The 26,536-nt window shown below is 42.5% G+C and overlaps 1 protein-coding gene across 3 annotated transcripts in view; it reads left to right on the top strand.

Moving 5' to 3' along the window:
• The window catches only part of LOC126284249 (translation initiation factor IF-2-like), a 138,807-nt gene that overhangs the window by 32,754 nt on the left and 79,517 nt on the right, over positions 1–26,536 (top strand). The window contains exons 2-3 of one of the 3 annotated variants that reach the window (XM_049983046.1): positions 12,336–12,454; positions 22,542–26,073. In XM_049983046.1, coding sequence (XP_049839003.1) covers positions 12,336–12,454; positions 22,542–23,748 — 1,326 coding nt within the window. In that variant the 3' untranslated portion in view covers positions 23,749–26,073. Of the gene's footprint in view, positions 1–12,335; positions 12,455–16,311; positions 22,336–22,541; positions 26,074–26,536 lie in introns of those variants that run through there. The other 2 variants (XM_049983045.1, XM_049983047.1) reach the window with 2 other exon arrangements.

Here is a 26,536-nt window from a genome sequence, read left to right as displayed (position 1 = left end):
ATTGTTACCATAATTGCTGTTTTATGTGCGTGTATCAGTGTGACTGATTATTAATTCTTTTCTGCAACATTTCCAAATCGTGAATTTATTTTAGTCTCTCTTGCTTCGGACAGTAATCTGTCCTTTTGCAAAGAATAAATAGAGCTTCCCGACAATTTGGAGATTTCAATAATAGATATCAACTGTCGATTTTCGGTAGTTGGATGTTCAGGTGAGCCAACATGAAGGGCAAATAACTAAGGGTTCAATGTAACAAAAGTTTGATTAATCAAAGGGGAATCCTGGCTGTCGGCCATCCCAGTCCAACTGGCCGCGAGCGGTCGCGAGGCAGAAGCCACACGGGACACGGGCGTGTCTGCACAAACAGCTGTAGAGTAACTGTCAGTCCACTTCCACGCTCACCGGGAGGAGAACTCGCCGACCAGAAGCCGAACGCTGATTGCCGGACAGCTACTAAACATCGACGACATGGACATCCACGAATAGCCTCTTTCTTCCCTTACGTCATAACTAGCCAATCATATTAGAGGGCCAATTAAAAGCACATCGATAGTCTCCAATAAATAGAAGCACCTGTGCCCATGCAAAACCAATCGTGCCCTGAGGAAGGCCGTTTCAATTCGGCCGACACATCGGGTTTAGTTTATTATTGTTGTTAGTTTTTAGCAATGACGAGGCATAATACCCAGAAGATTTTTAATCAGTATGACATAACAACAGGTTCGATTGATCATGAAAATCGATTTAGCGAAGTTCGTATGAGCAAGAGTCACTCCAGGACCCTATACCGTTGCTACTATACTTACAACACAATGTGAGCCTGCGTTATTCCCGATGTACCGGAACAGCGGTAGAGGGCGCGTCCTCGGGTTCTCCGTTCTGCCGCTGACTAAAAACGCGTCCACTGCCGTTAGCAGCAGAAGCGCGGATGCGGAGCGGTGAGTCGTGGCGTTCACCCGCAGGGAATGCGGCCGTTGCGCCGGCCTTGGCGAGGGTCGAACTCCTGGGTCGGTGACCGAGCCTCGTGCTAATGGCGCGAGGCGAGGCGAGGCGAGGCGAGGCGAGAGCAGTTGATGGTCGACTCCGCAGCGGCCCCCTGCCCCAGCAGCGCATGGGTATCTCAAGAAGCGAACTGCAATATATGCGTAGTAAACAACTACCAAGAGACAGGGAACCTCCCCAGACAACATGTTGGCCACCCCATTAAAGAGTCCATTATGCGCTTGCTGACGCTGTAAATAGTACAGCACTGGTACCATGCTGTGTGAGCCGCTATACTGCTGAGGCAAGTCATAGACAGACATCACATCAAGTCATAGCACTCTAGTGCTGTGGATGTGTCAGGCGGTTGGATGAATTCAGCGCACTGACTTAGGTCGGCATGACGGTGAGACAGAGGAGCAAAAATGAGCCAACAATATTATGAAAAGGATAGTTGCTACTCACCATATGGCGGAGACGCTGAGTCGCAGAGAGACACAAAAAAGCTGCCAAAAAATGCGCTTTGTTGTAAAAGACAATAGACACACACACACACACACACACACACACACACACACACACACACACACATGCACGCGCGTACCTAAACGAAACGCTTCAGCTGACAAAGACTGTGGTCGTACGTATGAGTTGCGTTTGTGTGAGTGTGTGTGTATGTATATACAGGGTGGTCCATTGACAATGACCGGGCCAAATATCTCACGAAATAAGCGTCAAACGAAAAAACTACAAAGAACGAAAGTTGTCTAGCTTGAAGGGTGAAACCAGATGTCGCTATGGTTGGCCCACTAGATGGCGTTGACATAGGTCAAACGGATATCAACTCCGTTTTTCTTTTCTTTTTTTTTTTTTTTTTTTAATACGAACTCCCATTTTTAATACGTCATCGTGTATTATGTAAATAAATATGAATGTTTTAGTTGGACCACTTTTTTTCGCTCTGTGATAGATGGCGCTGTAATAGTCACAAACACATGGCTCACAATTTTAGACCAACAGTTGGTAACAGGTAGGTTTTTTAAATTAAAATACAGAACATAGGTACATTTGAACATTTTATTTCGGTTGTTCCAATATGATACATGTATCTTTGTGAACTTTTTGAGAACGCATGCTGTTACAGCGTGATTACCTGTATATACCACATTAATGCAATAAATGCTCAAAATGATGTCCGTCAACCTCAATGCATTTGGCAATACATGTAACGACATTCCTCTCAACAGCGAGTAGTTCGCCTTCCGTAATGCTTACACATGCATTGACAATGCGCTGACGCATGTTGTCAGGTGTTGTCGGACGATCACGATAGCAAATATCCTTCAACTTTTCCCACTGAAAGACACCCGGGGACGCCATATCCGGTAAACGTGCGGGCCATGGCATGCTGCTTCGAAGACCAATCCACATGTCATGAAATATGCTATTCAATACCGTTTCAACCGCACGTGAGCTATATGCCGGACATCCATCATGTTGGAAGTACATCGTCATTCTGTTATGCATCTTGTAGTAACATCGGTAGAACATTACGTAGGAAATCAGCATACACTGCACCATTCAGATTGCCATCGATAAAATGGGGCCAACTATCCTTCCTCCCATAATGCCGCACCATACATTAACTCGCCAAGGTCGCTGATGTTGAACTTGTCGCATCCATCGTGGATTTTCCGTTGCCCAATAGTGCACATTATGCCGGTTTACGCTACCGCTGTTGGTGAATGACGCTTCGTCGCTAAATAGAAGGCGTCCAAAAAATTTGTCATCGTCCCGTGATTTCTCTTGTGACCAGTGCAGTACTGTACACGACGTTCAGAGTTGTCGTCTTGCAATTCCTTCTGCGTAGAAATATGGAACGAGTGCAATAGATGTTAATGTAGCATTCTCAACACCGGTGTACACGACGTTCAGAGTCGTCGCCTTGCAATTCCTTGTGAATAGAAATATGGAACGAGTGCAATAGATGTTAATGTAGCATTCTCAACACCGGTGTTTTTGAGATTCCCGATTCTCGCGCAGTTTGTCTGCTAGTGATGTGCGGATTAGCAGCGACAGCAGCTAAAACACCTACTTGGGCATCATCATATGTTGCAGGTCGTGGTTGACGTTTCACATGTGGCTGAACACCTCCTGTTTCCTTAAATAACTCAACTATCCGGCAAACTGTCCAGACACTTGGCTGATGTCTTTCATGATACTAAGCAGTATACATAGCACACGCCCATTGGGCATTTTGATCACAATAGCCATACATCAACACGATATCGAACTTTTCCGCAATTGGTAAACGGCCCATTTTAACACGGGTAAATGTATCACGAAGCAAATACCATCCGCACTGGCGGAATGTTACGTGTTACCACATACTTTAATTGTTTGTGACTATTACAGCGCCATGTATCACAAAGCGAAAAAACTGCTCCAACTAAAATATTCATTTTTCTTTTTGTACTAGACGAATATGTAATAAAAATGGGGATTCCTATTTTTAAAAAAAACGCAATTGATATCCGTTTGACCTATGCCAGCGCCATCTAGCGGGCCAACCATAGCGCCATCTGGTTTCCCCCTTCAAGCTATACGAGTTTCGTTCTTTGTAGTTTTTTCGTTTGACGCTTATTTCGTGAGATATTTGGCCCGGTCTCTATCAGTGGATCACCCTGTATATACGCGCGTCCGTGTGTGTGTCTGTCTGTGTGTGTGTGTGTGTGTGTATGTGTGTGTGTGTGTCTATTGTCTTTTTTCGACAAAGGCTTTGTTGGCCGAAAGCTTATTTTGGGGCAGTCCTTTTGTTGTGCATGTCTGCGACTCAGCTTTTCCGCTATATGGTGAGTAGCATCTACCCTTTTCATAGTACTGTTACATTCCATTCTCGATCTTCCATTGTTTGATTAATATAATTCGTGACATTATAAGATGTGGCAAAAGCGATCTTTATGTTATTTGTTGAAATTCAAATATTTTTTCAAAAATCTTTTAATGTCTATACCGCATTTACACAAGAATATTAAAAGATGATGACTAGTTAATTTTGGTTGTAAGCTACAACCACTTTCAGGTTTGCAAACAAACGAAATACAGAAAATCGCCTTACAACCTCTTTAAAAAGTACTATTCAAGACAGCAATGTTTAAAGAAATCCCAAAATACAACAGTTAAACCTACTACTCTGATAAAAGTGGCAGTACATAAGGATGTATGTAAAAAGCATATATATACAGGGCGAGTTAAAATTACGTGGACACTGTTTCAGAGGAAGCATTTACTCAGGAGTTTTCGTTACGCATAGTCTCAACCTGACCACCACCACGATTAACGCATTCACGCTAGCGTTTAGTTGTACACTTTAGTGCCGGAACACACAGCTTTGTCGAAATGTTGGATATCACGCCTCTTATTCTGTCCTTGATTTCTTTCAGGTCTCTCACTTTTGTATTACACACGCGATCCTTCGTCATACTCCATAACAGAAAGCCACAGGTTGTGATATCCAGAGCTTGGGAGGCCATAACAGACATCCTTCGTGACCAATCCAAGTTTGATCAAGATAAGCATGAATGGAACGAGTAAAATGGGGCGGTTTCATGTTGGAAATACCCTTGGAAGAGGAGCTCATGAGTGAGCAACACCGAGGTTATCGTCGTGGAATTACTCTTTTCGTCTAAGATGTTGGAGCATGTTATCGATGGCAAACTCTTTCAGCATTTGCAAGAAGTTACGTACATTCACCTATGGGGTTGGAAAGAAAAATCGGCCAAGTACAACACTAGCGGTCATGGCACAGCACACATTTACCTTCGGCGATGTACATCCATGATCGCGAACAATGATCGGTACGTGGATTTTAAATGCCCCAGAAAATTGTGTTATGACGATTAGTATTACCACTGGTATGAAAGGTAGCTTCGTGAGTGACAATAATTCGTCTAACAGTGCCCTGCTGCATCGCACTGTCCGTTGTGGAATCCATGTTTCCAGACCGGATCGTTTCGTCGATTCTGATGGACTCCGTAGCATGGCCTGCTGCACTTAACCAATGTATGCTTCGCTTCTGCCAGTTCCTTGTCGCCCCCCCCCCCATTTCAGTAATAATTGGCTGCTACTGACCCAGTTGCTACAGACTTCTGGTAAATGCGATAAATTGTTAAATGAGTTGGTGGCCGTCTATCTGAAAATCGTCCGACAAACGTTAATCGCACTTCTATTGCCGACTGCACAGCTTCCATAATTTTGCAATCACTCTTCTCTGCTCCATTGTAAGCCTGTCAGCCTCGGATTTTAACATTTGGAATAAAAAATTTAATATAATTAAAATGTTGGTATAACTTTCACACGCCCCATTTTACAGGCGGCTATACAATATTACAACAACAAAAAAGTTTGAACTTTCGGTAGAACATACTGTAGTGTGCGTACTGTAAGACTGTAAGTACACAGACCATCAGATTATTTGACTTGTCGCTCTAACGAAGTAGGCGAGTGTCAGCTATATGTCTCGTGGTGTAATCGTGGCGTGTTTATCTTCGGCCGTTAGGTCAGACGATAGAAATGCCACTTGCACGCTTAGAGTAGCAGATTGACGGTGGCCAACTTTAAACAGAACTTGATTAATTTTCACACACATTTATTAAAATAATAACAAGCATAAAAATTACTTAACTTGGTCCTGGATGCTATTTACAATTGACAATCTGAAGATCCTTTGGTATTGGTACGTTGATCTTATTCTCACATATATCTCTGATACTTGACAAAAGTGTCTATACATTTATCTTCATGGCTATGTACAGGAATATGGTAATCTTATTGGGCGCAGACTGAAACTTGACTATAGACTGGTACAGACAAATGTAGAACTCATACAGACTGGTACAGACTAATATAGAGTGGTACAGATTGGTGCAGACAAATGCAGATGGACTAATCAGAGGTCTGTACACTCGTTATAATACCTTGCGCACTCATGTATCACTGCGGGAGTGCGATCCGCGAGGATAAAAGGTTCTACGTTAGCAGCAATCTCATTGGCTGCATTACATATTAATATGTGCAGAATTTGGTCCATCTCTATGGCAGCGCCATCTCGTAGTGCGGACACAGACGAGCGCTGCGCCTTCGCTGTTGTGCTTAGCGGGGCGCGCTCTAGTGGGAAAGTTGTGTACATTCTGACTATGTGGAACTATGTACACAACACATACCATACTCATACTAAATGAAAGAATGAATGCAAGCTGGATGTCCCAATGTGCCTGTAACAATCCCCATGCGCAAACGTACATTTCTGTGGAATGCAATAACGAAGTTGAGTCTGGCTATACACTGTAGGCATACACGAAAACAAACAAATATTCTAACTTTTTTCCCTACAAGTCAAATTAAAAATTTTAAAATGAATGGAGGGAACAAAGCTTGAAACCTATCACTCATTGTGAAAATGTCAACGTGTCACCTACAGAACTAATAAACAATACAACTGTCATCTGTAAATGAATACAAAAGGTTCCACTGTTGCTCTGAAAATTTAACAGTGTATCATCCTCTTATAAGACACAGACCGGAGAAACTGGTTGTACAACTAAATATCACATCAAGCGTTAACTTGCAATTCTACGGTAGACAAGTTCAGTGAAAAAACTTTTATGCACTAGTGCAAACACTGAAAATGTTTCTACGAACACGTTTCAATTGTGAATATTACATTGTGAAGAGGTTTTATGGTGATTTTCCGTATTTTGCTTGTCTACAGATTTGAAGATGGCTCTTATTTACAACTAATTTTTATGTTCTTATGTAATTTCGATCCAGTCATTAAAATGAGGTTTTTTTTAATTAAATTTCAACAGGAGCTAACATGTTTGGACGTGTTCATGGCCACACCATGAATGAATTGGCCCTATTTGTTGGTGAATCAACTCAGACTGTCCAAAGCTTCTACTCGGAATGGCGTACCACTCTCAGAAATGTAATGCGCTAGAAGATTAATAGTCGTAAAAAGTACCTAACAGACAGGGACTGGAGGAATTGATAGTAAAACCCGCTCTGGAACCAGGCAGGAACTGATGCTGTCTGCGAACCCAGCACATGTCCATGTGAATCAGGCTCCGTTGCAAATGGAACTCCACGCAACGGATATTCGCCGGCAGATGTGGCCAAGCCGTTCTAGGTGCTTCAGTCCGGAACCGCGCTGCTGCTACGGTTGCAGATTAGAATCCTGCCTCGGGCATGGATGTGTGTGATGTCCTTAGGTTAGTTATGTTTAAGTATCTCTACGTCTAGGGGATTGATGACCTCAGATGTAAAGTCCCCTAGGGCTTAGAGCCATTTGAACCATTTTGAGCAATGGACATTTGCAATCGAATATCTCGCGAAAGACCATTGCTCACAGTGGTACACAGAACTGCACTCTTCCAATGGGCTCAACAACTCAACAACTGGACAGTTGCTGAGTGGATGCGTTTATTGGGACTCAACAATTTAATGATTCAAACGTTCAAACGTTGCAACGAGTGCAGTCCAGCGACGGACTAATAATGCGTTTACCCCACAAAGTCTGAAGTTACCTTTTCATGTGCGTCAGCAAACTAATAAAGAAACATGACACAAATGCAAATGAAAGATTTTTTGGTGGTTCAAAAATGGCTCTGAGCACAATGGGACTTAATTCTGAGGTCATCAGTCCCATAGAACTTGGAACTACTTTCAACCTAACTAACCTAAGAACATCACACACATCCAAGCCCGAGACAGAATTCGAACCTGCGACCGTAGCAGTCACGCGGATCCGGACTGAAGCACCTAGAACCGCTCGGCCACAACGGTCGGCTTGATGGTTCACAATCCATAAGTGTAGGTCCACATAAGTCAAGTCTCACTTTTCGTGAGACCTTGCTAGTCCTTGCTTTGTATATTCTCGCCCCTCTCCTCCCCCTTCTTCATTAAGAACATTTTTTAGCAATACATTTATTTTGTTTGAAATACTAAACTGCATGTGCCAATGCACACAGGAAAGCATTATTAATGTTAATATTCTCGAAATATATAATTCTATTACAGGCTTTTTGCTAATACTGTAAAACAACTTCAGAAAGCCCGCATCTCGTGGTCGTGCGGAAGCGTTCTCGCTTCCCACGCCCGGGTTCCCGGGTTCGATTCCCGGCGGGGCCAGGGATTTTCTCTGCCTCGTGATGGCTGGGTTTTGTGTGATGTCCTTAGGTTAGTTAGGTTTAAGTAGTTCTAAGTTCTAGGGGACTGATGACCATCGACGTTAAGTCCCATAGTGCTCAAAGCCATTTGAACCAACTTTATAATTACAAGAAAATGTTAATCATACATTAATTTCTGGCAAGTAATAATTTGCTACTGCCAGTAAATAGTTCTCTACGGTGCGTTTTATGATAAGCTTTAAAACAATTATTTTTACAATTCATGAATACATTCCACATTTGATCGACTTGTTCCTTATCTTTTTGAGGTATTTATTGTGTCGACAAATTTTGGAAGTTGGCCAACCTATCTTTTGTAACTGGCTGCAACACAGCTTTCTTGGCCCTTTGTTCACATTTTCTACATCATCTATATCGTTACTGTCAGAGGAATTCACTGCATAAGGACATCGTCTCCTCCTAGCTAATGGTGCGACATCTTAGCGCTTTTAATGTATACAAGACAGTTTCATCAAGCTCAGCAGGATAATCGTCAGTGGAAAAGGAAAATTCGTCACCTTCCTAATCAGATAATTCCGCATTGCTGCCGTTGAAAAGAGCTTCTAATTGCTCATCAGTTAACGTTTTATGGATTTTTGTTGAGTTCAACTGGCTCTGAGCAGTATGGGACTTGACATCTGTGGTCATTAGGCCCCTAGAACTTAGAACTACTTAAACCTAACTAACCTAAGGACAGCACACGACACCCAGCCATCACGAGGCAGAGAAAATCCCTGACTCCGCCGAGAATCGAACCCGGGAACCCTGGCGTGGGAAGCGAGAACGCTACCGCACGACCACGAGATGCGGGCTTTTGTTGAGTGTAAAAGAAACAGTTATTTCAGTATTCCATTACCGAAGACCAAATTCAAATTAGTAAAAATGCATTTTGACCTGCTGTCAACGTATGAGGACCTTCAGAAAATGGGTTATTTCATGGTAACGAACAAAATGTATAGAAATCTGAACTAATTCTCAATATCTAGAAATGTCAGTGTACGTTAGGAAAAAATATAGATTTTCACCCTAATATTTAGGCACAATAATTACCTACACACTTTTCGATTTGTGCAAATAACTATCGTCTGCGCACGAAAAGCTGTAAACTAACCTTCCAAGGTTCTCCGCTTTGGTTTTAAAACTAAAAACTGGAAGTCCATACTCTCGGGCCATCGGTCTATAAGCGGAAAATTACGGCTATTCACAGAGGCAAGAAAAGAAAAATGAATGTGAACCGAGGGAACGAAGAAGTTAGGCCAGAGGTGGTTCTATGAGTTTCGAAACATGATTTGGGTTCATTAATTCAGGTTGCCGCACACATGAATTACATTTTTTTATATTTGCATTATCGTTGTCAATGTGTTGCTCCTTTGTTCTACATCATGGTGATGCTGCAGGCACTCCTGTCCTCTAAGACGATAACAGCCGTCTTCAGTGGGCTGCAGGCATGAGTTCTTTGTTTTACAAAAAAATGGTTCAAATGGCTCTGAGCACTATGGGACTTAACCTCTGAGGTCTTCAGTCCCCTAGAACTTAGAACTACGTAAACCTAACTAACCTAAGGATAACACACACATCCATGCCCGAGGCCGGATTCGAACCTGTAACCGTAGCGGTCGCGCGGGTCCAGACTGTAGCGCCTAGAACCGCTCGGCCACCCCGGCCAGCCCTTGTTTTACAAACAGGCATCCAATTGCGCGTCGACTGGTTCACTAGCTCACCCGATCGGATTCCCATTCGAGCAGCTGGTGAAAAGTAGTAATCAACAAACCCAAGATTTTGTTGCTGTACGGGATACAATCATCAATGTGTGGCTTCAGAGGAATTTAGTAAACCGGGAGAAATTTGTCAACTCTGCTTCGCCGAATTTAGATTGTTATCATAGCTAGCCAGAGTGTTACTCAGTTGTTGCCCACGTGATACATAGCCAGATAGCAACATATTATCGAGGCAGGCTGATGGTACAGAACGTCTTACTTTAATGTCGATGTAACAGGTACGCAGCATTTAATGCGACTGGAGTCGATACTCATTTATAGTTTTCGATTTCCTTCAGTGTGGGTGGGCTGCTGAGGAGAACGACCGTTTTTCAGTCAAAATTGTTTTGACTATTGCAATGATGTTAAAATATAGAATAAAATGATTGCTTTAAAAGGGTACATGGAAGAAATGTTTACCATTTTCAATAAGTTAATGTGTTAAAAAAAAGACTAAGAAGACTGGTAGTTTCTACACTACTTAAAATCTTGTAGTGAAAATGATATTATAGCTGCTTAAAATCTTGTAGTGAAAATGATATTAATGCTGCTCTGAAATTATGTTTTGATCATGTATGGAAAATAAACAAGTTTGTGATAGAGGTGAAAAGATGATTCTGTAATGGGGCAATAAAAAAACCGCAGGGGGAATCTCAGAGTGATTTGAAGGGACGTTGTAGATTATAACTGCTAAGAAAAGTATAATCTCAGAGATATTAAATGGTTTTGAAATGGGAGTTAACTGATGTTTCGGCTGAAGAGAATGGGGAAGCATCCAGGACTAATTACATACGTGATATGGGTGTAATGGCGCAGCTGGGTACCTGGGTTAAAGACGCAGGCTATACTAGGCGTGTTTCTTAAGTAAGTACCGTTTTGAAGTTAAAAAAAGATGTGCTAAGATATCTCAATAATTTTCTTTTTACATGAAAGCCTGTACCGTAATCGACGCACTGACGCCATTACAGTCTGATTCTTCCTTGTTTACGTTGTGTACTTGATGTTTAAGATGCCTCTGATAATCGTGAGTCCCGCCGGCTGTGAAGTACGGGCTGTTATAAGATTTATTAGTGCTAAAGGCCCAAAAGCGATCATATTCATCGTGAGATCTGTGCAATTTACGGAGAAAACATTATGATTGGTGGAATGGTAAGAAAGTAGGTGAGAGCAGTTAAAGATGGCCGCACAAATATTCATGATGAACAACGGAGTGGGCGTCCTTCGGTCGTTAGTGAAAGTTTGGTGCAGGAAGTGGACAATAAGGTGAGAGAAAACAGGCGCTTTACGATTTCCTCCTTGCGGGATGACATTCCTAATGTTTCTCGTAGTGTTTTGTATTACTTTTTGACCGAGCACTTGGACTGATGACCTCAGAAGTTAAGTCCCACAGAGCTCAGAGCCATTTGAACCATTTGATCGAGCACTTGAATTACCGAAAATTGTGCGCACGTTGGGTTGATGGATGTGCATGATTTCATAAGCCAAATTGTTACAGGCGATGAAACATGGGTGGCCTACGTCACACCAAAATCAAAGCAACAGTCCATAGAAGTTGAGCAAGGGCATCGTTTTGGTGCAAGACAATGCCAGTCCGCATGTGGCAAATCAGACCAAAGATCTCATCATGTCTTTTCGATGAGAAACTCTAGATCATCCTACGTAGAGCCCCGATCTTGCGCCCTGTGACTGCCATCTGTTCCTGCACTTGGAGAAACACCTGGGCGATCAGCGACTTCAAGACGATGACGATGACGAAGTCAAAACAGTGATGGTGCAGTGATTAACAAGTTAGGCGGCAGACTTCTATGAGGACGGTATTCAAAAACTGGTACAACGTTATGACAAGTGCGTCATCAGTCCCCTGCAACTTAGAACTACTTAAACCTAACTAACCTAAGGACATCACACACATCCATGCTCGAGGCTGGATACGAACCTGCGACCGTAGCTGTCGTGCGGTTCCAGACTGTAGCGCCTACAACAGCTCGGCCACCCCAGCCGGCCTATGAATAACAGCTTCGTTCTAACTACTTTACTGAGAAAGGTAAGGGAGTGGTATGGCTGGAGATGGAAAGATGGAATTCGGGACAGTGGATTCGCCGAGTGTTGCTTTCAAAGATGGTGGCTTTTCTTTTCTTCTCTACAGCTGTTACACAACTCAAACAGGAGACTCAGGTGACCTTGGAAAGGTGCATCGCCAAGTGTGAGGGTGTGCGGAGGTCGAAACTGTTAATGGGCAGATTTATTATGTGGGTACATACAGTTTTTCGATGAAAGCACTGCCAGATACATATTTATAGCATTCTTTTAAGAAGTGTCGTATCTTGACAGACGACAGAACAGTGTTGACAATTTGACGCGTTTGTTGCAGCGATGGGTATTGTTGGCGCTGGTGGCTGTAGCGGCGGTGGGGGCCCGACCCGCCGAGGACACTGCTGAAGAGCCGGCGCCTTCCACGAGGACCGCCAGAGCGCAGTACGGCAGCCTCAAGTAAGCGCTCCCTCGAGCGGACGATGGACGAACTAACTGTACTAACACACTGCCGGTGACGGTTAGTCTGGGCGGTAGGTCGACACTGCTAGCTGGAATTTTTCCAGTACAGTATGATCTGGGATAGTAGAATATAATTGCTTGAACTGATGTTTCCAGTAGTACAGGAGGTAACAGTGTAACCCACATGTCTTAACAAACTGTATCGATGATTGCAGAACCACACATACCATAAATGTTGATGTGATTACGTAGGCTTTCCCGGCGTAATAAGTCTTTAAAGTTTCTTCGGGTTTGCTGCCGGATCCTAAAATCAACTTGACTCGACATTTCGGTGATCCAACTCGTCGCCATCTTCAGGAAAATGCTTACATTGGCCGTTCTATTCGCAGAGTGCATGGCAGGTGTGTGGAACATCGCCGCCATACGAGGCTACAACAGCCGGAAAAATCGGCAGTAGCAGAACACTGCCTAAATGAGAGACAGAACTGTGTCTATAAAGAGGCGATTGAAATTAGGTTGTCCGATAATTTAATCAACAGAGACAATGGGCTTCCTCTTAGCAAGTCGTGGAATCCTGAATTATCTCGCATCAATACTGAACGTTCTTCGGTGCGGCCTTGATTGCGATATATCGTTGCCAGCAGTGTTTCACTAAGGGCAGCGCCACCTCCCTGTTTTGGAAGGCAGAAACCGTGATGGGCGGCGCATGCGCCGTGCACTGAACGGTGGCCTATATAGGACGTCGATTTGCAACCTGGCGCCAGTTCTCAGCGGGACTCATCAGCAGAGGCAGCATTTTCCCGAAGATAGCGACCAGTTGGATCGCCGAAACGTCAAGTTGATTTTAGGATCCGGCAGAAAACCTGAAGAGACTTTCAAGAACATAAACCTTTCGTAACACATTTTATAGCATTAATGGATTTGACTGACGTTAAGACACATGATGTGTGTAACAATCACGCCAGTTCAGCAGCTTTGATCGAAGACATAGGCCCATAAAAGACTCTGATGACTGCACGAAATGTCATTACTTTTTTCCGAATTTTTACATTTAGAAACTGCAATTGAAACTAAATTCATAAGCTGATCGTCTCAAAGCTGTTTTGTCTATAGAACGCGTGTATATAAAAATATGAAATAATCTCTCACACTGGAAAAAGGTATTCAGTTTCGTCGTTCTCTTGTAAAATGTACAAACACGGACTTACTTCCATTTCTGCAATCAGCGTTTCAGTTATTTGGTTATTGGGATGTATCTGCTGAATATTCCGTCCTAAAACTTACTAAGTGAATATAATTACCATTAACAATGTCCTTGCTGAAAGAAAAAACAAAACTGAACCATTTTCCTTTCCATACACTCATACAATGTTCATAGAATCGCGTATTTTTTCTACAATTTGTTCACAGGACTATTTGAACGAATCATTGATTGAAATACCAGATAGCAATAATAAAATAGACAATCGATGTAACACTTTTTAATTGAATACAGGAACGAGCGGATAATGCTCTTGTTTATCGATTAAACTGCGTGAATGCTGTTGACACACATTTTCGCCGGATTTCTCGAATGAGTACCGGAGGAAAGTGAATGGCACAACAGATTTTTTTCTGTCGGAGTTCACTGGGGCTGCTCTTCGAGATGACGTTAAACAACGACAAATTTTGTTTCTGTCGTTGACCATACACATCCAGTAACACACCAAGGTATCGGTCGACACGGAAGATCTTTAACACTAAAGGTGAGTTGTGGTTGACGTTTGCAATAAATTTAACATCTAACTTTCATGCAGAACTAACAGGAATTCGGAGAACTGTCTCTTACTTCTTATTTCCTATATTTTGGGGTTTTCCTTATGAAATGCATCGATTTGCATCACCAGTCATGCATCAGGGAGTAGCTGATAATGACTGTCATTAACGAAATAAACTTCCAAATACTTATCGAGTAAGAATCTTTCATATTACGAAGGCAGATCTTTGTTGATGATCCTACACGAAAATGGTTACACGGATTTCGCCACAGTGCCTCAGGTGATCGACCCAATTCGTTTACAAGTTTAGTATTCACTAGATACAGAGTACAACACAAACAAAGTTAGAGGTAAAATTAAGTGGTACTCTTACCCGCTTAGCCAACGAACCAAGAGCGTAGTTTTCTTGCATCTGTTCTGCAACATCATACAAGATACAATTTGCAACAAAGCCCAGTTTCTAAATTGATACCTTATATGGAATATTGCACTTTACTGCCATAGCGATACCATTTTAAGCGAATATACATAAACTGGAAAGTCACCCAGTGTATAGACCACATGTTTTCAGTCAGACGAACATTCGCCGAGATCTCATTGTAAACGCATGACAAAACCGTAACATTTATTGCAGTCGAGTTAGTGTTAAGTGATGAATTGATCGCGCGTACACTAGATGCTTTTCTTCGCCGAAGCTACTTACTGCACCCATTAGTGCCTGTCACCATTCAAGACATGCGTAATTCAGACAACAAACACGTTACCGGTAAAAATTTGTTCTCGTTAAGGACCTATTCTACTTCGTAACTTATGAAAGAAATGCATTTGATGAGTCTTCATTTACCGTGAAACTTCGACTAGTTAAAAAGGATTGTTCGTTGCGTTTTTGATGTAAGGAACCCTTGCTGTCGATCGCTACCATAAAAATGCACATACGTCAATTAATTTTTGTTTTTGTTGGTTCAAAGTGTTTCGAATTTTCCACAAATTATTTCATTTAGATTCGAATCTATATGATGCCGTTGTGCACAGCAAAAGTTGAAATAGTGATCTGTTGCAATAAAACAATGGATTTTCCGATCGATTGCAGTTCTGTCCTCAGTTATTTGTCCAGTGACACATGTTCGAGCAGTGAAAAATTCGAAGCATTGGATTAAAAGATTGGGAAGTCAACCATAACGAAATAAAAATCACTAATTTGTTTCATCTGCCGACGTGAATGTGATATTTTCTAGGTGCTCAAACCTACTGAGCAAACAGATCTCTTCCTCGATACCTTATGCGTTAGACGTAGTAATTCTTTACAACGCGAAACAAAGATTACGCGTTTGACAGACAGATGATGTATCGGCCTACAGCAATCCTCCACTCTTCAGATTTTGCTCTGTTTTATGTTGTTCAATAAGGTCGTAGATCTTTTTTTATTCCTCTAACTCTACTTGTATCACTGTCAAGTTCTGTATCTCAAAACAGTCTCATTTGCCCTCTAATAAGAACTTCGTTACTTTCACGACTTTGAACTCTCACGTCAGAAGCAACCCTCAGAACTTTATATTTGAGTTCCAGCCATTCAGAAGTACTGCGGAAGAGGAAGAGCCCTCGTTTGGCACCAGACCTAACACCCACTGTTTGAATTTGTGCACGTTGTTTCCTTTTCTGACAATCCTTAGGGTTTACCTGAAAGAAAAATTCATTAAGTCATAATCATAAGATCTTGCACTGTTTGAATTTGTGTATTTTGTTTCATTTTCTGCCAACCCTTAGGGTTTCCACGAAACAAAAGCTCGTTAAGTCGTAAGCAAAAGGTTTTGCTAAATATAATCGATAAATTTACTTTCTTGAGTATGAAAGATTCTTACTGAATGTGTAGGACACATCATGATTCGATTCACAGGAAAATTAATTCTGTACCTTATAATCAATTATGTGTTGAACTATTTACAATCACTTTTAAGCTGACATTTGTAGTTAAAGTCTGTTGGTTTTGATTTCCATCTACCTTATCGCTTTTTTCTCCACTGTTCTCGTTCACATATAGCGACCAGTGAAGTGGACTGAAACTTCTGTACTAAAGCAGTGTTTCTCCGTTGCTTGCAGCGGAGTCGATGCGGTGATTGACCAGAACATTCAGGAAATGGCTTCCCAGCACGCCGAATCAGCGGAGAATGGTGAGCGGTATGCTGGAGGTTATCAGGAGGCCACAACCCTCCATCCTTTGGAGGGTGACGGCGAAAACCTGGTGGCTGATCACCGATCCGGAAGACAGCTACCGCCCGACAGAACTGGACACAACCCGATCCTCAGTTACCTGCTGCAGAGGGCGAACACCAACAGTACTGGTTATTCAAGTGGCTCTAGAGGGGCTGTGAGGCGAAGGATAACGCACCAGGAGACTATTGTTGACCCAAGGCAGCCATTTCCCGCGGCAACGAGCGGTGTTCCACAGGGGCAGATAGTCGGCCCACAAATGTCTGGCGCTCCAAGCGCAGGGCAGAATAATTTCGGCACCAGCATGCAGGTCGTTCCTCCACAGAGCCACCCTGCCACTGGTTCTCCTGTTCAGATCCCGGGTAGCCAGAATTTCATCGCACAAAGCGGACAAACGTATCCTGCGACCAGTCAACCGTCTGGCAGCCTACGCAACGACGGGAAAGTGCCTGACGTTACCCTATTTACCACCATGAATTTCTACCCTTCGATCGTTGCAGGACAGCCGTATCCGTACGCATCAGCCGTAGACACCAATAGACTCGAAAGTGGCGTGCAGGGACGCATCAGTTGGCCCTTTTCCGATTACTTCCCCATTATTATTAAAGATCCGATCAACCATTTTTACAACGCCTTCACCACCATGGTCGAGTACGGGCCAGAGTCGGACGTCTGCGGAGGAGACTTCGGGGACGAACGGGACGAGAGCAAGAAGAACGGCAAGGGCAGGCGCCGAGGGAGGACGGGTCGCGCAGATGCCACCAGTTTCACTGACGAGAAAGAAGGGTCCGGCGCGCAGGGTAGCAGCGCGGAGGTCGCGAAGCCAGTGCCGCTGTCCACTGTACAGTACGGACCCGTGGTGGCCCGGCTCTTAGTGCAGAAGGGAGGTGTGGCCATTGCCGGTCCAGGAGGCTCTGCAGACAGCGGGATTGGAGGGACATCCGTGGTAGGACCCGGAGGGATCGTCTATGCCAGGCCTAATGGACTCGCAGTCTTGGGTCCTGGAGCCAAAGTGATCAGCCTGCCCGTGGGGTCCTCGGAACCCAGAAGTGCCAGGGATCCCCTGCCTGCGGGAGCAAGAATACTCGCCGTCGGCCCAACTGTGTATTTCCATTCAGCCACTCTCTAGTAATCGACACTGGTTCATCAATCCCTGTACATAAACATTCACAACTGTGCCTGCAACAAGAGAATGTTATTTATTAAGAGCAACTATTTTAATAAATGGCGGTCACTATGCTATAATTGCACTTGACTTAACATTTGTTGTTGTTGTTGTCGTCTTCAGTCCTGAGACTGGTTTGATGCAGCTCTCCATGCTACTCTATCCTGTGCAAGCTTCTTCATCTCCTAGTACTTATTGCAATCTACATCCTCCTGAATCTGCTTAGTGTATTCATGTCTTGGTCTCCCTCTACGATTTTTACCCTCCATGCTAATCTGCTGATCCCTTGATGCCTCAGAACATGTCCTACCAACCGGTCCCTTCTTCTAGTCAAGTTGTGCCACAAACTCCTCTTCTCCCCAATTCTGTTTCACTTCCATACATGGCTACACTCCTTACAAATGATTTCAGAAACAACTTCCTGACACTTAAATCTACACTCGATGTTAACAAATTTCTCTTCTTCAGAAACGATTTCCTTGCCATTGCCAGTCTACATTTTATATCATCTCTACTTCGACCATCATCAGTTTCTTTGCTCCCCAAATAGCAAAACTCCTTTACTACTTTCAGCATCTCATTTCCTAGTCCAATTCCCTCAGCATGACCCAACTTAATTCGAGTACATTCCATTATCCTCGTTTTGCTTTTGTTGATGTTCATCTTATATTTGTTACACACTCATAAAAACACGGAATTTCGTCTTAAGTATACTCAGCAGAACATTCCATATCAGGCAAAGCTAAAAGTTTAAATAGTCTCAAAAAATGTATTTAAGAGAGCGAGGTTAGTACACTTTCATCTGAAAGCTCCTTTATAACAATTCATTTTGTACCTGCTTCCCAGTTACTTCACTCCTAGGGGTGCTAGGTGTGTCTTACCTCGAGTGTATTTTTTTTTTTTCGTTATAGTAAAAGCAAAAGCAAAGAAATATGTCTTTGATTATTTTGAATGTCATCACTTGACATTTCATTCCTAGCGATGCTAGGAGTGCCTTTCATATATAGTGCACGGCTTTCGTTCGAATATGTATAATAATTAAAATTAAAGTTAAAACTTCAGCCCTGAAAGTTTAAATTTTGTCGGTTAACACCAAATCTAAACTTTAAAGTCCTTAAGCTGTTCTTTGCCATTGCCTGTTAACTAGTGCAAACTCAGTGAACCACTAGTAAACTCTGCACCTGCCTGGAGTCACACCCTGCTTCTTCGGTAAGGCCACACTTCCTTGTCGTCTAAATCTTCCCACTGTAACTCGAATCTCTCCAATGTGCCTACAGTCTTTGGTGTAATCCAGACTCGGTCACTTTCATAGTTGTATCATAAATCTACATGTAGCTACCAACCCTCTTCATCTTATAGAAAAAATTGCTCACGAGCTTGAGTGGATACTTTGCAGTAGAAACATATGGATTGGTGGCTCACAATTTTTATGTATTGTCAGTGTTGCTAGACGTCTGAGATGATGAGAACTTATGTGTACCATCGCTAGGCGTACGTGAGAGAGCCGCAGAGACTATTCACGTCACTTCGTTGAAGTGTATGTCGGTCTTCTTTACCTCTGTGTTGTGTATCCAGACGGCAGCGGAGTATTCCCTAACATTTTAGGCTAACTGAGGTACTCAGGGTCTTAACATTACTGCCTCAAATCGTCTCTGCCACTGTTTAATATTTTCTTGCTCCTCTTCCACTTCCGACATGCGCCTTCGACATGCTGTCTCTGCTAGAGTGTACGATTTATTTTAACCCTCAGATAATATGACTGAAAAATGATTGATTGGTTCGCTCTTGACGGTTCCGTCCATTTCCCCGTTACTCATGTGCATCACTGAGTACAGAGTCAAATTCACTGTCAGGTTCGATTCTTTTTAATGGTTCTATGGAGTTAATGAAACGCATTACAGTGACTTCAGATGTGCTTGTCTGTGCCACTATGGCCAGGTAATCGGCTTATGTATATGCCCCAAACTCAGTTTTGGAGTATCATGCTTGAAATACACATGTTTGAAGAACACATGTGACAATAGTGATCCCTGCTGCAGGTCATTTATTAGCGTGTTTTCTGCTCTACTTGTCGTGCCAACGTTCAACAAATTTCCATTTCCTTTAACATCTTTGTCATGTTCATAAGGATTTTTTTTTTTCATTACCACCCAACTCATCGCTGCTGCCAGTATCAACAGACATAGCTATTGGAACTTATAACTGTGGATTCAGTTCAGACTGCCTCCTGGCACTTGTTCACTTCCCTGCCTATGTTATTGCCCCCAATTCCTTTTTACTTAGTAAGTTAAAATAGTTTCTTTAGTTTTGCCAACTGAAGAACATTTAGGAATATTCCAAAGTATCTTTATCGTTCGTCTTTTAGATAGTTACTGATGCTTTTCGTTGTACCTCCAGAATTCATATTTTCTATTTCAAACACGCACCTAATGCCTCAGATACTTTTGTTGCTCATGGAAGACGACGACTTTTCGTTATGTTTCTAGCTGTAGAACTGCGTGAAAGAATTGCTTGCTTGAAGTTAACCTAAACGAGAGAACAGCATTTCAGGAAACCAGGGACTTCGCTCTCTGCATTTCCCTTATTTCAATTTTAAGGTGAAATAAATGTTTCTTCGAAAATTTTGTCGTTGTTCAGAAAGAAAGAAATCATAGAAATCCTCTCTTAATATCGGAAAACGAAGAAAATTACTTTTTTAATAGCTGGAAGTAGGTGTCAGCGGATTGCTGGCGACATCGGTATTTGTCCACCAATCTTTCTCATTCCTGAATCACCTATAAACATCATCTTGGGACTAATTCTTCTGTACCATACTATGGCGGCATTTGCAGAAGGGAGAGTTGATTTGGAAGATGGGTTGGATTTAGTACTAGCTTCTTCACCGATCGCTCTCTATTACTACCTCGTCGGTTGCACATAATCCTTATATCCTAAAAATAAATCCAAATCTGGTACTCACATACAGTGCACTGGAAATCAGTCAGAAGTATCTCTTAGTTGATGAAATTCACAGTTAAAGTATATGGAAGAAACATCATCGTCAAAGTCTGTTCTTCCTTTCATTGTTTGCTCACCTGTTGAGCAGGTTGGACTTAGAATGATTCTCTTTCACGTTCTACATCTACATACATACTCCGCAATCCACCATACGGTGCGTGGCGGAGGGTATCTCGTAGCACAACTAGCATCTTCTCTCCCTGTTCCACTCCCAAACAGAACGAGGGAAAAATGACTGCCTATATGCCTCTGTACGAGCCCTGATCTCTCTTATCTTTGTGGTCTTTCCGCGTGATGTAAGTTGACGGCAGTAAAATTATACTGCAGTCCGCCTCAAATGCTGGTTCTCTAAATTTCTTCAGTAGCGATTGACGAATAGAACGCCTCCTTTCCTCTAGAGACTCCCACCCGAGTTCCTAAAGTATTTCCGTAACACTCGCGTGATGATCAAACCTACCAGTAACAAATCTAGCTGCCCGCCTCTGAATTGCTTCTATGTTACCTCTCTCAATCCAACTTGATAGGGATCCCAAACGCTCGAGGAGTACTCAAGAATAGGTCGTATTAGTGTTTCACAAGCGGTCTCCTTTACAGATGAACCACATCTTCCCATAATTCTACCAATGAACCGAAGACGACTATCCGCCTTCCCCACAACTGCCGTTACATGCTTGTCCCACTTCATATCGTTCTGCAGTGTTACGCCAGAATATTTAATCGACGTGACTGTCAAGCGCTACACTGCTAATGGAGTATTAAAACATTACGGGATTCTTTTTCCTATTCATCTGCATTAATTTACATTTACCTATATTTAGAGTTAACTGCCATTCTTTACAGCAATCACAAATCCTGTCCAAGTCATCCTGTATCCTCCTACAGTCACTCAACGACGACCTTCGCGTACACCAGAGTATCATCGGCAAACAGCTGCACATTGCTATCCACCCTATCCAAAAGGTCATTTATGTAGAAAGAAAACAGCGGACCTACCACACTTCCCTGGGGCATTCCAGATGATACCCTCACCTCCGATGAAAACTCACTATCGAGGACTACGTACTGTGTTCTATTACTTAAGAAGTCTTCGAGCCACTCACATACTTGGGAACCAATCCCATATGCTCGTACCTTAGTTAGGAGTCTGCAGTGGGGCACCGAGTCAAACGCTTTCCGGAAGTCAAGGAATATGGCATCCGTCTCATACCCTTCATCCATGGTTCGCAAGATATCATGTAAAAAATGGGCGAGTTACGTTAATATCAACGTGAAAAATCAATGCAAGTGCCCAGCAAAACTAGAATGCAAAACGCAGTTTAGTACAGCAGACCGCCTATCCCTACTATTATTCGAATTTTTTTAGTGATAGCGAGAATATAATGGCCAGGATGAATCTTTCATATTGCAGTGGGGTGTAGACTGGGGGTAGTACTCAACGCCTTTCCTTAAGCGGGCAAATGCTATCTGCGATAGATCCAGTTCTGTCACCACCCCCTCCCCAACATCTCTCAGGACATTTCAGACATAATAAATGTGTGAGGTACTTCATAATGCTAGACTTAGATTGTAAAATACTATCCAAGTGTGAAAAATTGATCGTATCTATGTTCTAAAATACTGTAAAATACTCTATTTGCACGACTGTTGATTTTAATTTTGTAAATATAACTTAATTGTATTTATTTAATAGCACTGTAATGCTTTATTATATAAAATTTGCTTCAGGAATAAAGAATTGTGTATTCCTTGTGCATTGTGGCCTTTTTTTGTGATTTGCATTCCTCGTCCTCACATCTGCTACAATAACCAGCATGAGTTCGTAAAAGGAAAGACTAGCGCATGTCAAGCATGTTGCATCCGTAGTGGTAGTCTAACTCCATGTGGCAAGGGTAGAGTTGTTCAGTCCCTCTGGCGCCCTGACGCAGTGAAGGGAACACCTGTACCTGTTGTTCCTCAGGTCCCAGCCACCGCCGTGGGGCTTCCTCTACGCACCACAGCAGTTCAGAGCTCAACAGCCGGTGGCGATCCCAACCGTCATCCACCGAATACCGTCCGTCTACCAGCCGCAGCTCACGCTCCAGCCAACGAGAGCTGCACAGAGTTTCCAATGGAACCCCCCAAGAGACGAAGGATACACCAACCTGTACACCATCGTCAACGGGGAGTTAGTCACACCCGTCAGACACCCAGTGTATCACGTACCTCTCACTACCTCCAGGTTACCGATTAACAGGTCTCCATTTTCCCATTTGCCATCTACGATCTATAGCCAACATGAGAACAAAAGTCTCTTGAAGCAGTTAAGTGAATCCTCCGCAGTTCAGAACGGTACAGCAGGGTCAGCATACTGGGGCTCCGTTCAGAGTGAAGTGTCACGCCCTTCTGGAGGGATATTTACCCCATTTAATGAAGCAAGGTATGATTACACAAAAGCCCAAAGCCCACCGCACCGTGTGGGCAATTTTGGTGTTCTGGGGAAACACGGGTTTGGCAATATATTCCAAAAGTCCAAACCGTTAGAGGCTGTAGTGAAAAATTCAGATGCACCAAGAAATTCAGATTATTTGGCACCAGTAGGACCCAGCCCTTCCAAAGGAAGTGAGGCAGAACGAAACTTGAACGAAAAAAGTTTCACTAATCAAAGCTCTGAGATTGAAGTGAAGTTGGAGAAAACGTCCAATAACTCTGATACATCAACAGACGTTGGTCATACAACTGATAGGGGACTAGTAGCACAGACAGAGAAATTGCCTGATGACAGCAAAGAAGCCACAAACCAGAAACAGCCAGCTCTTTTGGGACCCGCCCTGTCAAAGCTACGTGAGATCCTCGACCGACGGCCGAAGTGGAATGACTCGCAAGACCTCACGGCCTGGCGCCAGAACTACACCGATCCGAACAGACCGCCTGGTACGACGACACTGATCCTGAAACCTGAAGCGGAGGCTGTGGCTGGCTGCAACGGTACCGCGATAGCGAACCCCATCTCACACGCCGTGGTGCCCATCGGCCAACCTGTAGACGTCCACTTCGAACCCAGGGCCGTGGCGGTGGCTGGTCCCGGCGGAAAGGCCAAGGCGCAATCAGACCTGGTCGTGTCCTTTGTAGCAGCAGCTGTGGGTGAGGAAGCCGACGAAGACGTCACCACGTCCTCACCGAACTGATGTTTCGACGACGACGAAATGTGCCTGATCCTTGCGTCCTTAGGAGGAGCTATGTACAAATGACCTGATCATTAGAGCCTACATCTGAAAGGCCCAAAGACACTTCCAGCTCTCTCCAGCTGTGGGTTTACGGTATGACACAGGATGTATAGCTAGAGTTCTCGTGGACACATGCACTGTTTAGCGAAGGACAGTGAAGATCTACAGACACCCAACTCATAATTTCTCATGGTCAACGGAGAAACATTTCCTTACGCCCAAATGGTCGATATTCCTCGGAGTTCGTGGTTCTGCTGTTCTGTATAGCATTTTTATCATCGGTGTTCTCAGGTGCTGCTAAACGTGAATGTAGACATGCTAACTCCTTGGACTCCAATCAGGTTGTAAGGTTTGTTGACAACAAGCGTCTGTTTACGTCCTGGATCCGTTTCCACCTTCGACCAAGCTCTCTCCTGCTCTGTTCATTTAGGTCAAAATGAAAGTGTCTCGAAACTTAGTTGTCTGGACACATAATCAGCCGGGATCCAAATAAGAATGCTAGGAAACCCAGTTAATCAATTAATTAAGATAGCGTGTGATTAATTGGCGTTACCCAGTTACTTATTTATTCCAGTATTACATTAAAAAGCAAAAGGAAAAGAATATGTCTTCGATTATTTTGAATATCATATCTTGACTTTCCATTCCTAGCGGTTCTAGGGTGGTTGCCTTTCTTATATAGTGCTCAAGTATGTTGTAAAACTGGTTGCAGTATCTCTAAGCTTTGAGAGTAATGCTTACACATTTTTTCCTTCGAGTGCAAGGAATGTGCTAAGCCCACGGCATTTTTTGCATCAATAAGTCATATGTGTAGCAAAATTGATAAAAATAACTCCAAGCGTTTCGATTTCATGAGCTAAATGTCACTCTGTGCAATCACCAACATCCCTACTGATTAAATGTTATCAGCACTGTCACCAATCACCCTATAAACGCCAAACACTATGCACTTGACAGTAATGCTGTTCGTTTTCTACTATTTTTTGTTGTCACTGCTTCACCCCTTAGTTCTACCATAAACGACCCCTACCTGAACAAAATATTTTTCACACAGTAAGTCATATCAATAACTAATTTGATTGAAACTGCTCCTAGTATTCCAGAGTAATCCACGCTGTCACCAGCCTCCCATCCTCAAAAATAAGACAACTGTGCCCTGGAGCTGATAAGAGTACCAAGAGAGCTGGATATGATCGACGCACTCTACAGCTATATTCGAAAGTAGAATGGTTCAAATGGCTCTGAGCACTATGGGACATGAAAGTAGAATGGATTTAAGATGTAAATAATGGTGTTCTAGTCTTGAGAAAAGAGTGTCTCACATCCTGATTGGTGTATAGGAAGCAAGGGTGTTTAAGACCATTTACTGAATGCACTTATGTGAGCCATAAAAGATGTGAAATAAAAACGGAAAAAAACCTGTGTCAGCACAGATGGCTATCTGGAAATTTTTCTCCTGCCTGCTGGAAAAGACAGAAAGCTCAGGTGTCTTTCATTTCTGTTTTCTCAGATGTATGGCATTCCTTCATTTCTTTTCTCTCAGATATATGCCATCTATCTGTGTTATTACAGATGTGTGGGAATTGGTCAATATCTGCATAAGCAAAAGTCATTGCGTAATGAAAACTGAGGACTGCAAGAAGTAGCAACAATAAATAGAACAAACAGTTTTAGCTCTTATTTTATCCGTGTCAGATGAAAGCGAGATCATTTGGTTCGTTTTATCTGATTTATGACGTCTTTCTCGAGCGGATTAATATGCTAGCAAAGACTACACGTTGACCAACGTTGTGATAATTATCTCAGAGTCTGTAATATAAGGAGAGACAATTCTACTCAAATGTCAATGACCTAATAGTGCTAGAGGGAAGAAAATTGCTCAATATTGTGTCGATTAAGGCTAGATATCTAAAAGTATTTTGTAAAAGAGTTCCTATCTACTATGAATAGTGTGCAATATCTTTATTTAGTTACGGAATTTATGTAGTGCAACTTAATTTTAGTGTTTCTTTTTAAAATATTGACACAAGTCCAGCTTAAGTGGACAGAAAGAAGTTTTATTTAGTATCTGCAAAAACGTTCTTGCCTCCTAGGTATGCGATTTATTTTTCTTTTTGCAAATCAAAATTATATACTTTTATTTACTTTTATTATACTTTTTACCATCTACAATATAATGTAAAAAATTGAATTTTTTTTATATTTCATTCAAATGGTTTCGTTTTTATACTCTCAGTGTTCTTCTGATTTTCAAAGTTTTATAACCGATGATTTTATACGAATAAACAGTGTTATCACGGCATTACAAATTTTACTTTAGATTGTAAGCTACCAAGTCATTTACCTTAATGAGTATCAGATGTTAATAAATAAGAGCTACCAAGCAGCTGGTATGAGAATCGTACGTGCAGTTAACACCTACCCCAGTAGATACTGAATGAGAAATGAGGACATCAGGAAAGGGCTATGCGTATGAAAAAGACAACATCGTAGAGTGTCGAAATAAAGTCTTCAATAATATGTTAACAATGGAAAAAAATTACATACCAAATTTAATCTTAGCTGTACCCCCTACCATAAATAGGTGAACTGTTAAACCGAAACGGGCCATATTGCCTAAGCCTTGAAGATTATACGAGTAAAACTTTGAAGTAATCCTTCATTCAACCATCACAGAAAGAAACATTTTTTGTGGCGAGATCTCTTTGAAAACTATGTATGGGGTTCTTATAAAATCGTCCCGGTTTTG

Source organism: Schistocerca gregaria, chromosome 8 (genome assembly GCF_023897955.1).
Source record: "Schistocerca gregaria isolate iqSchGreg1 chromosome 8, iqSchGreg1.2, whole genome shotgun sequence".
Taxonomy (NCBI): Eukaryota; Metazoa; Arthropoda; class Insecta; order Orthoptera; family Acrididae; genus Schistocerca; species Schistocerca gregaria.
The sequence above is the reverse complement of the archived record's forward strand: the minus strand, read 5'-3'. Positions and strand labels throughout refer to the sequence as shown.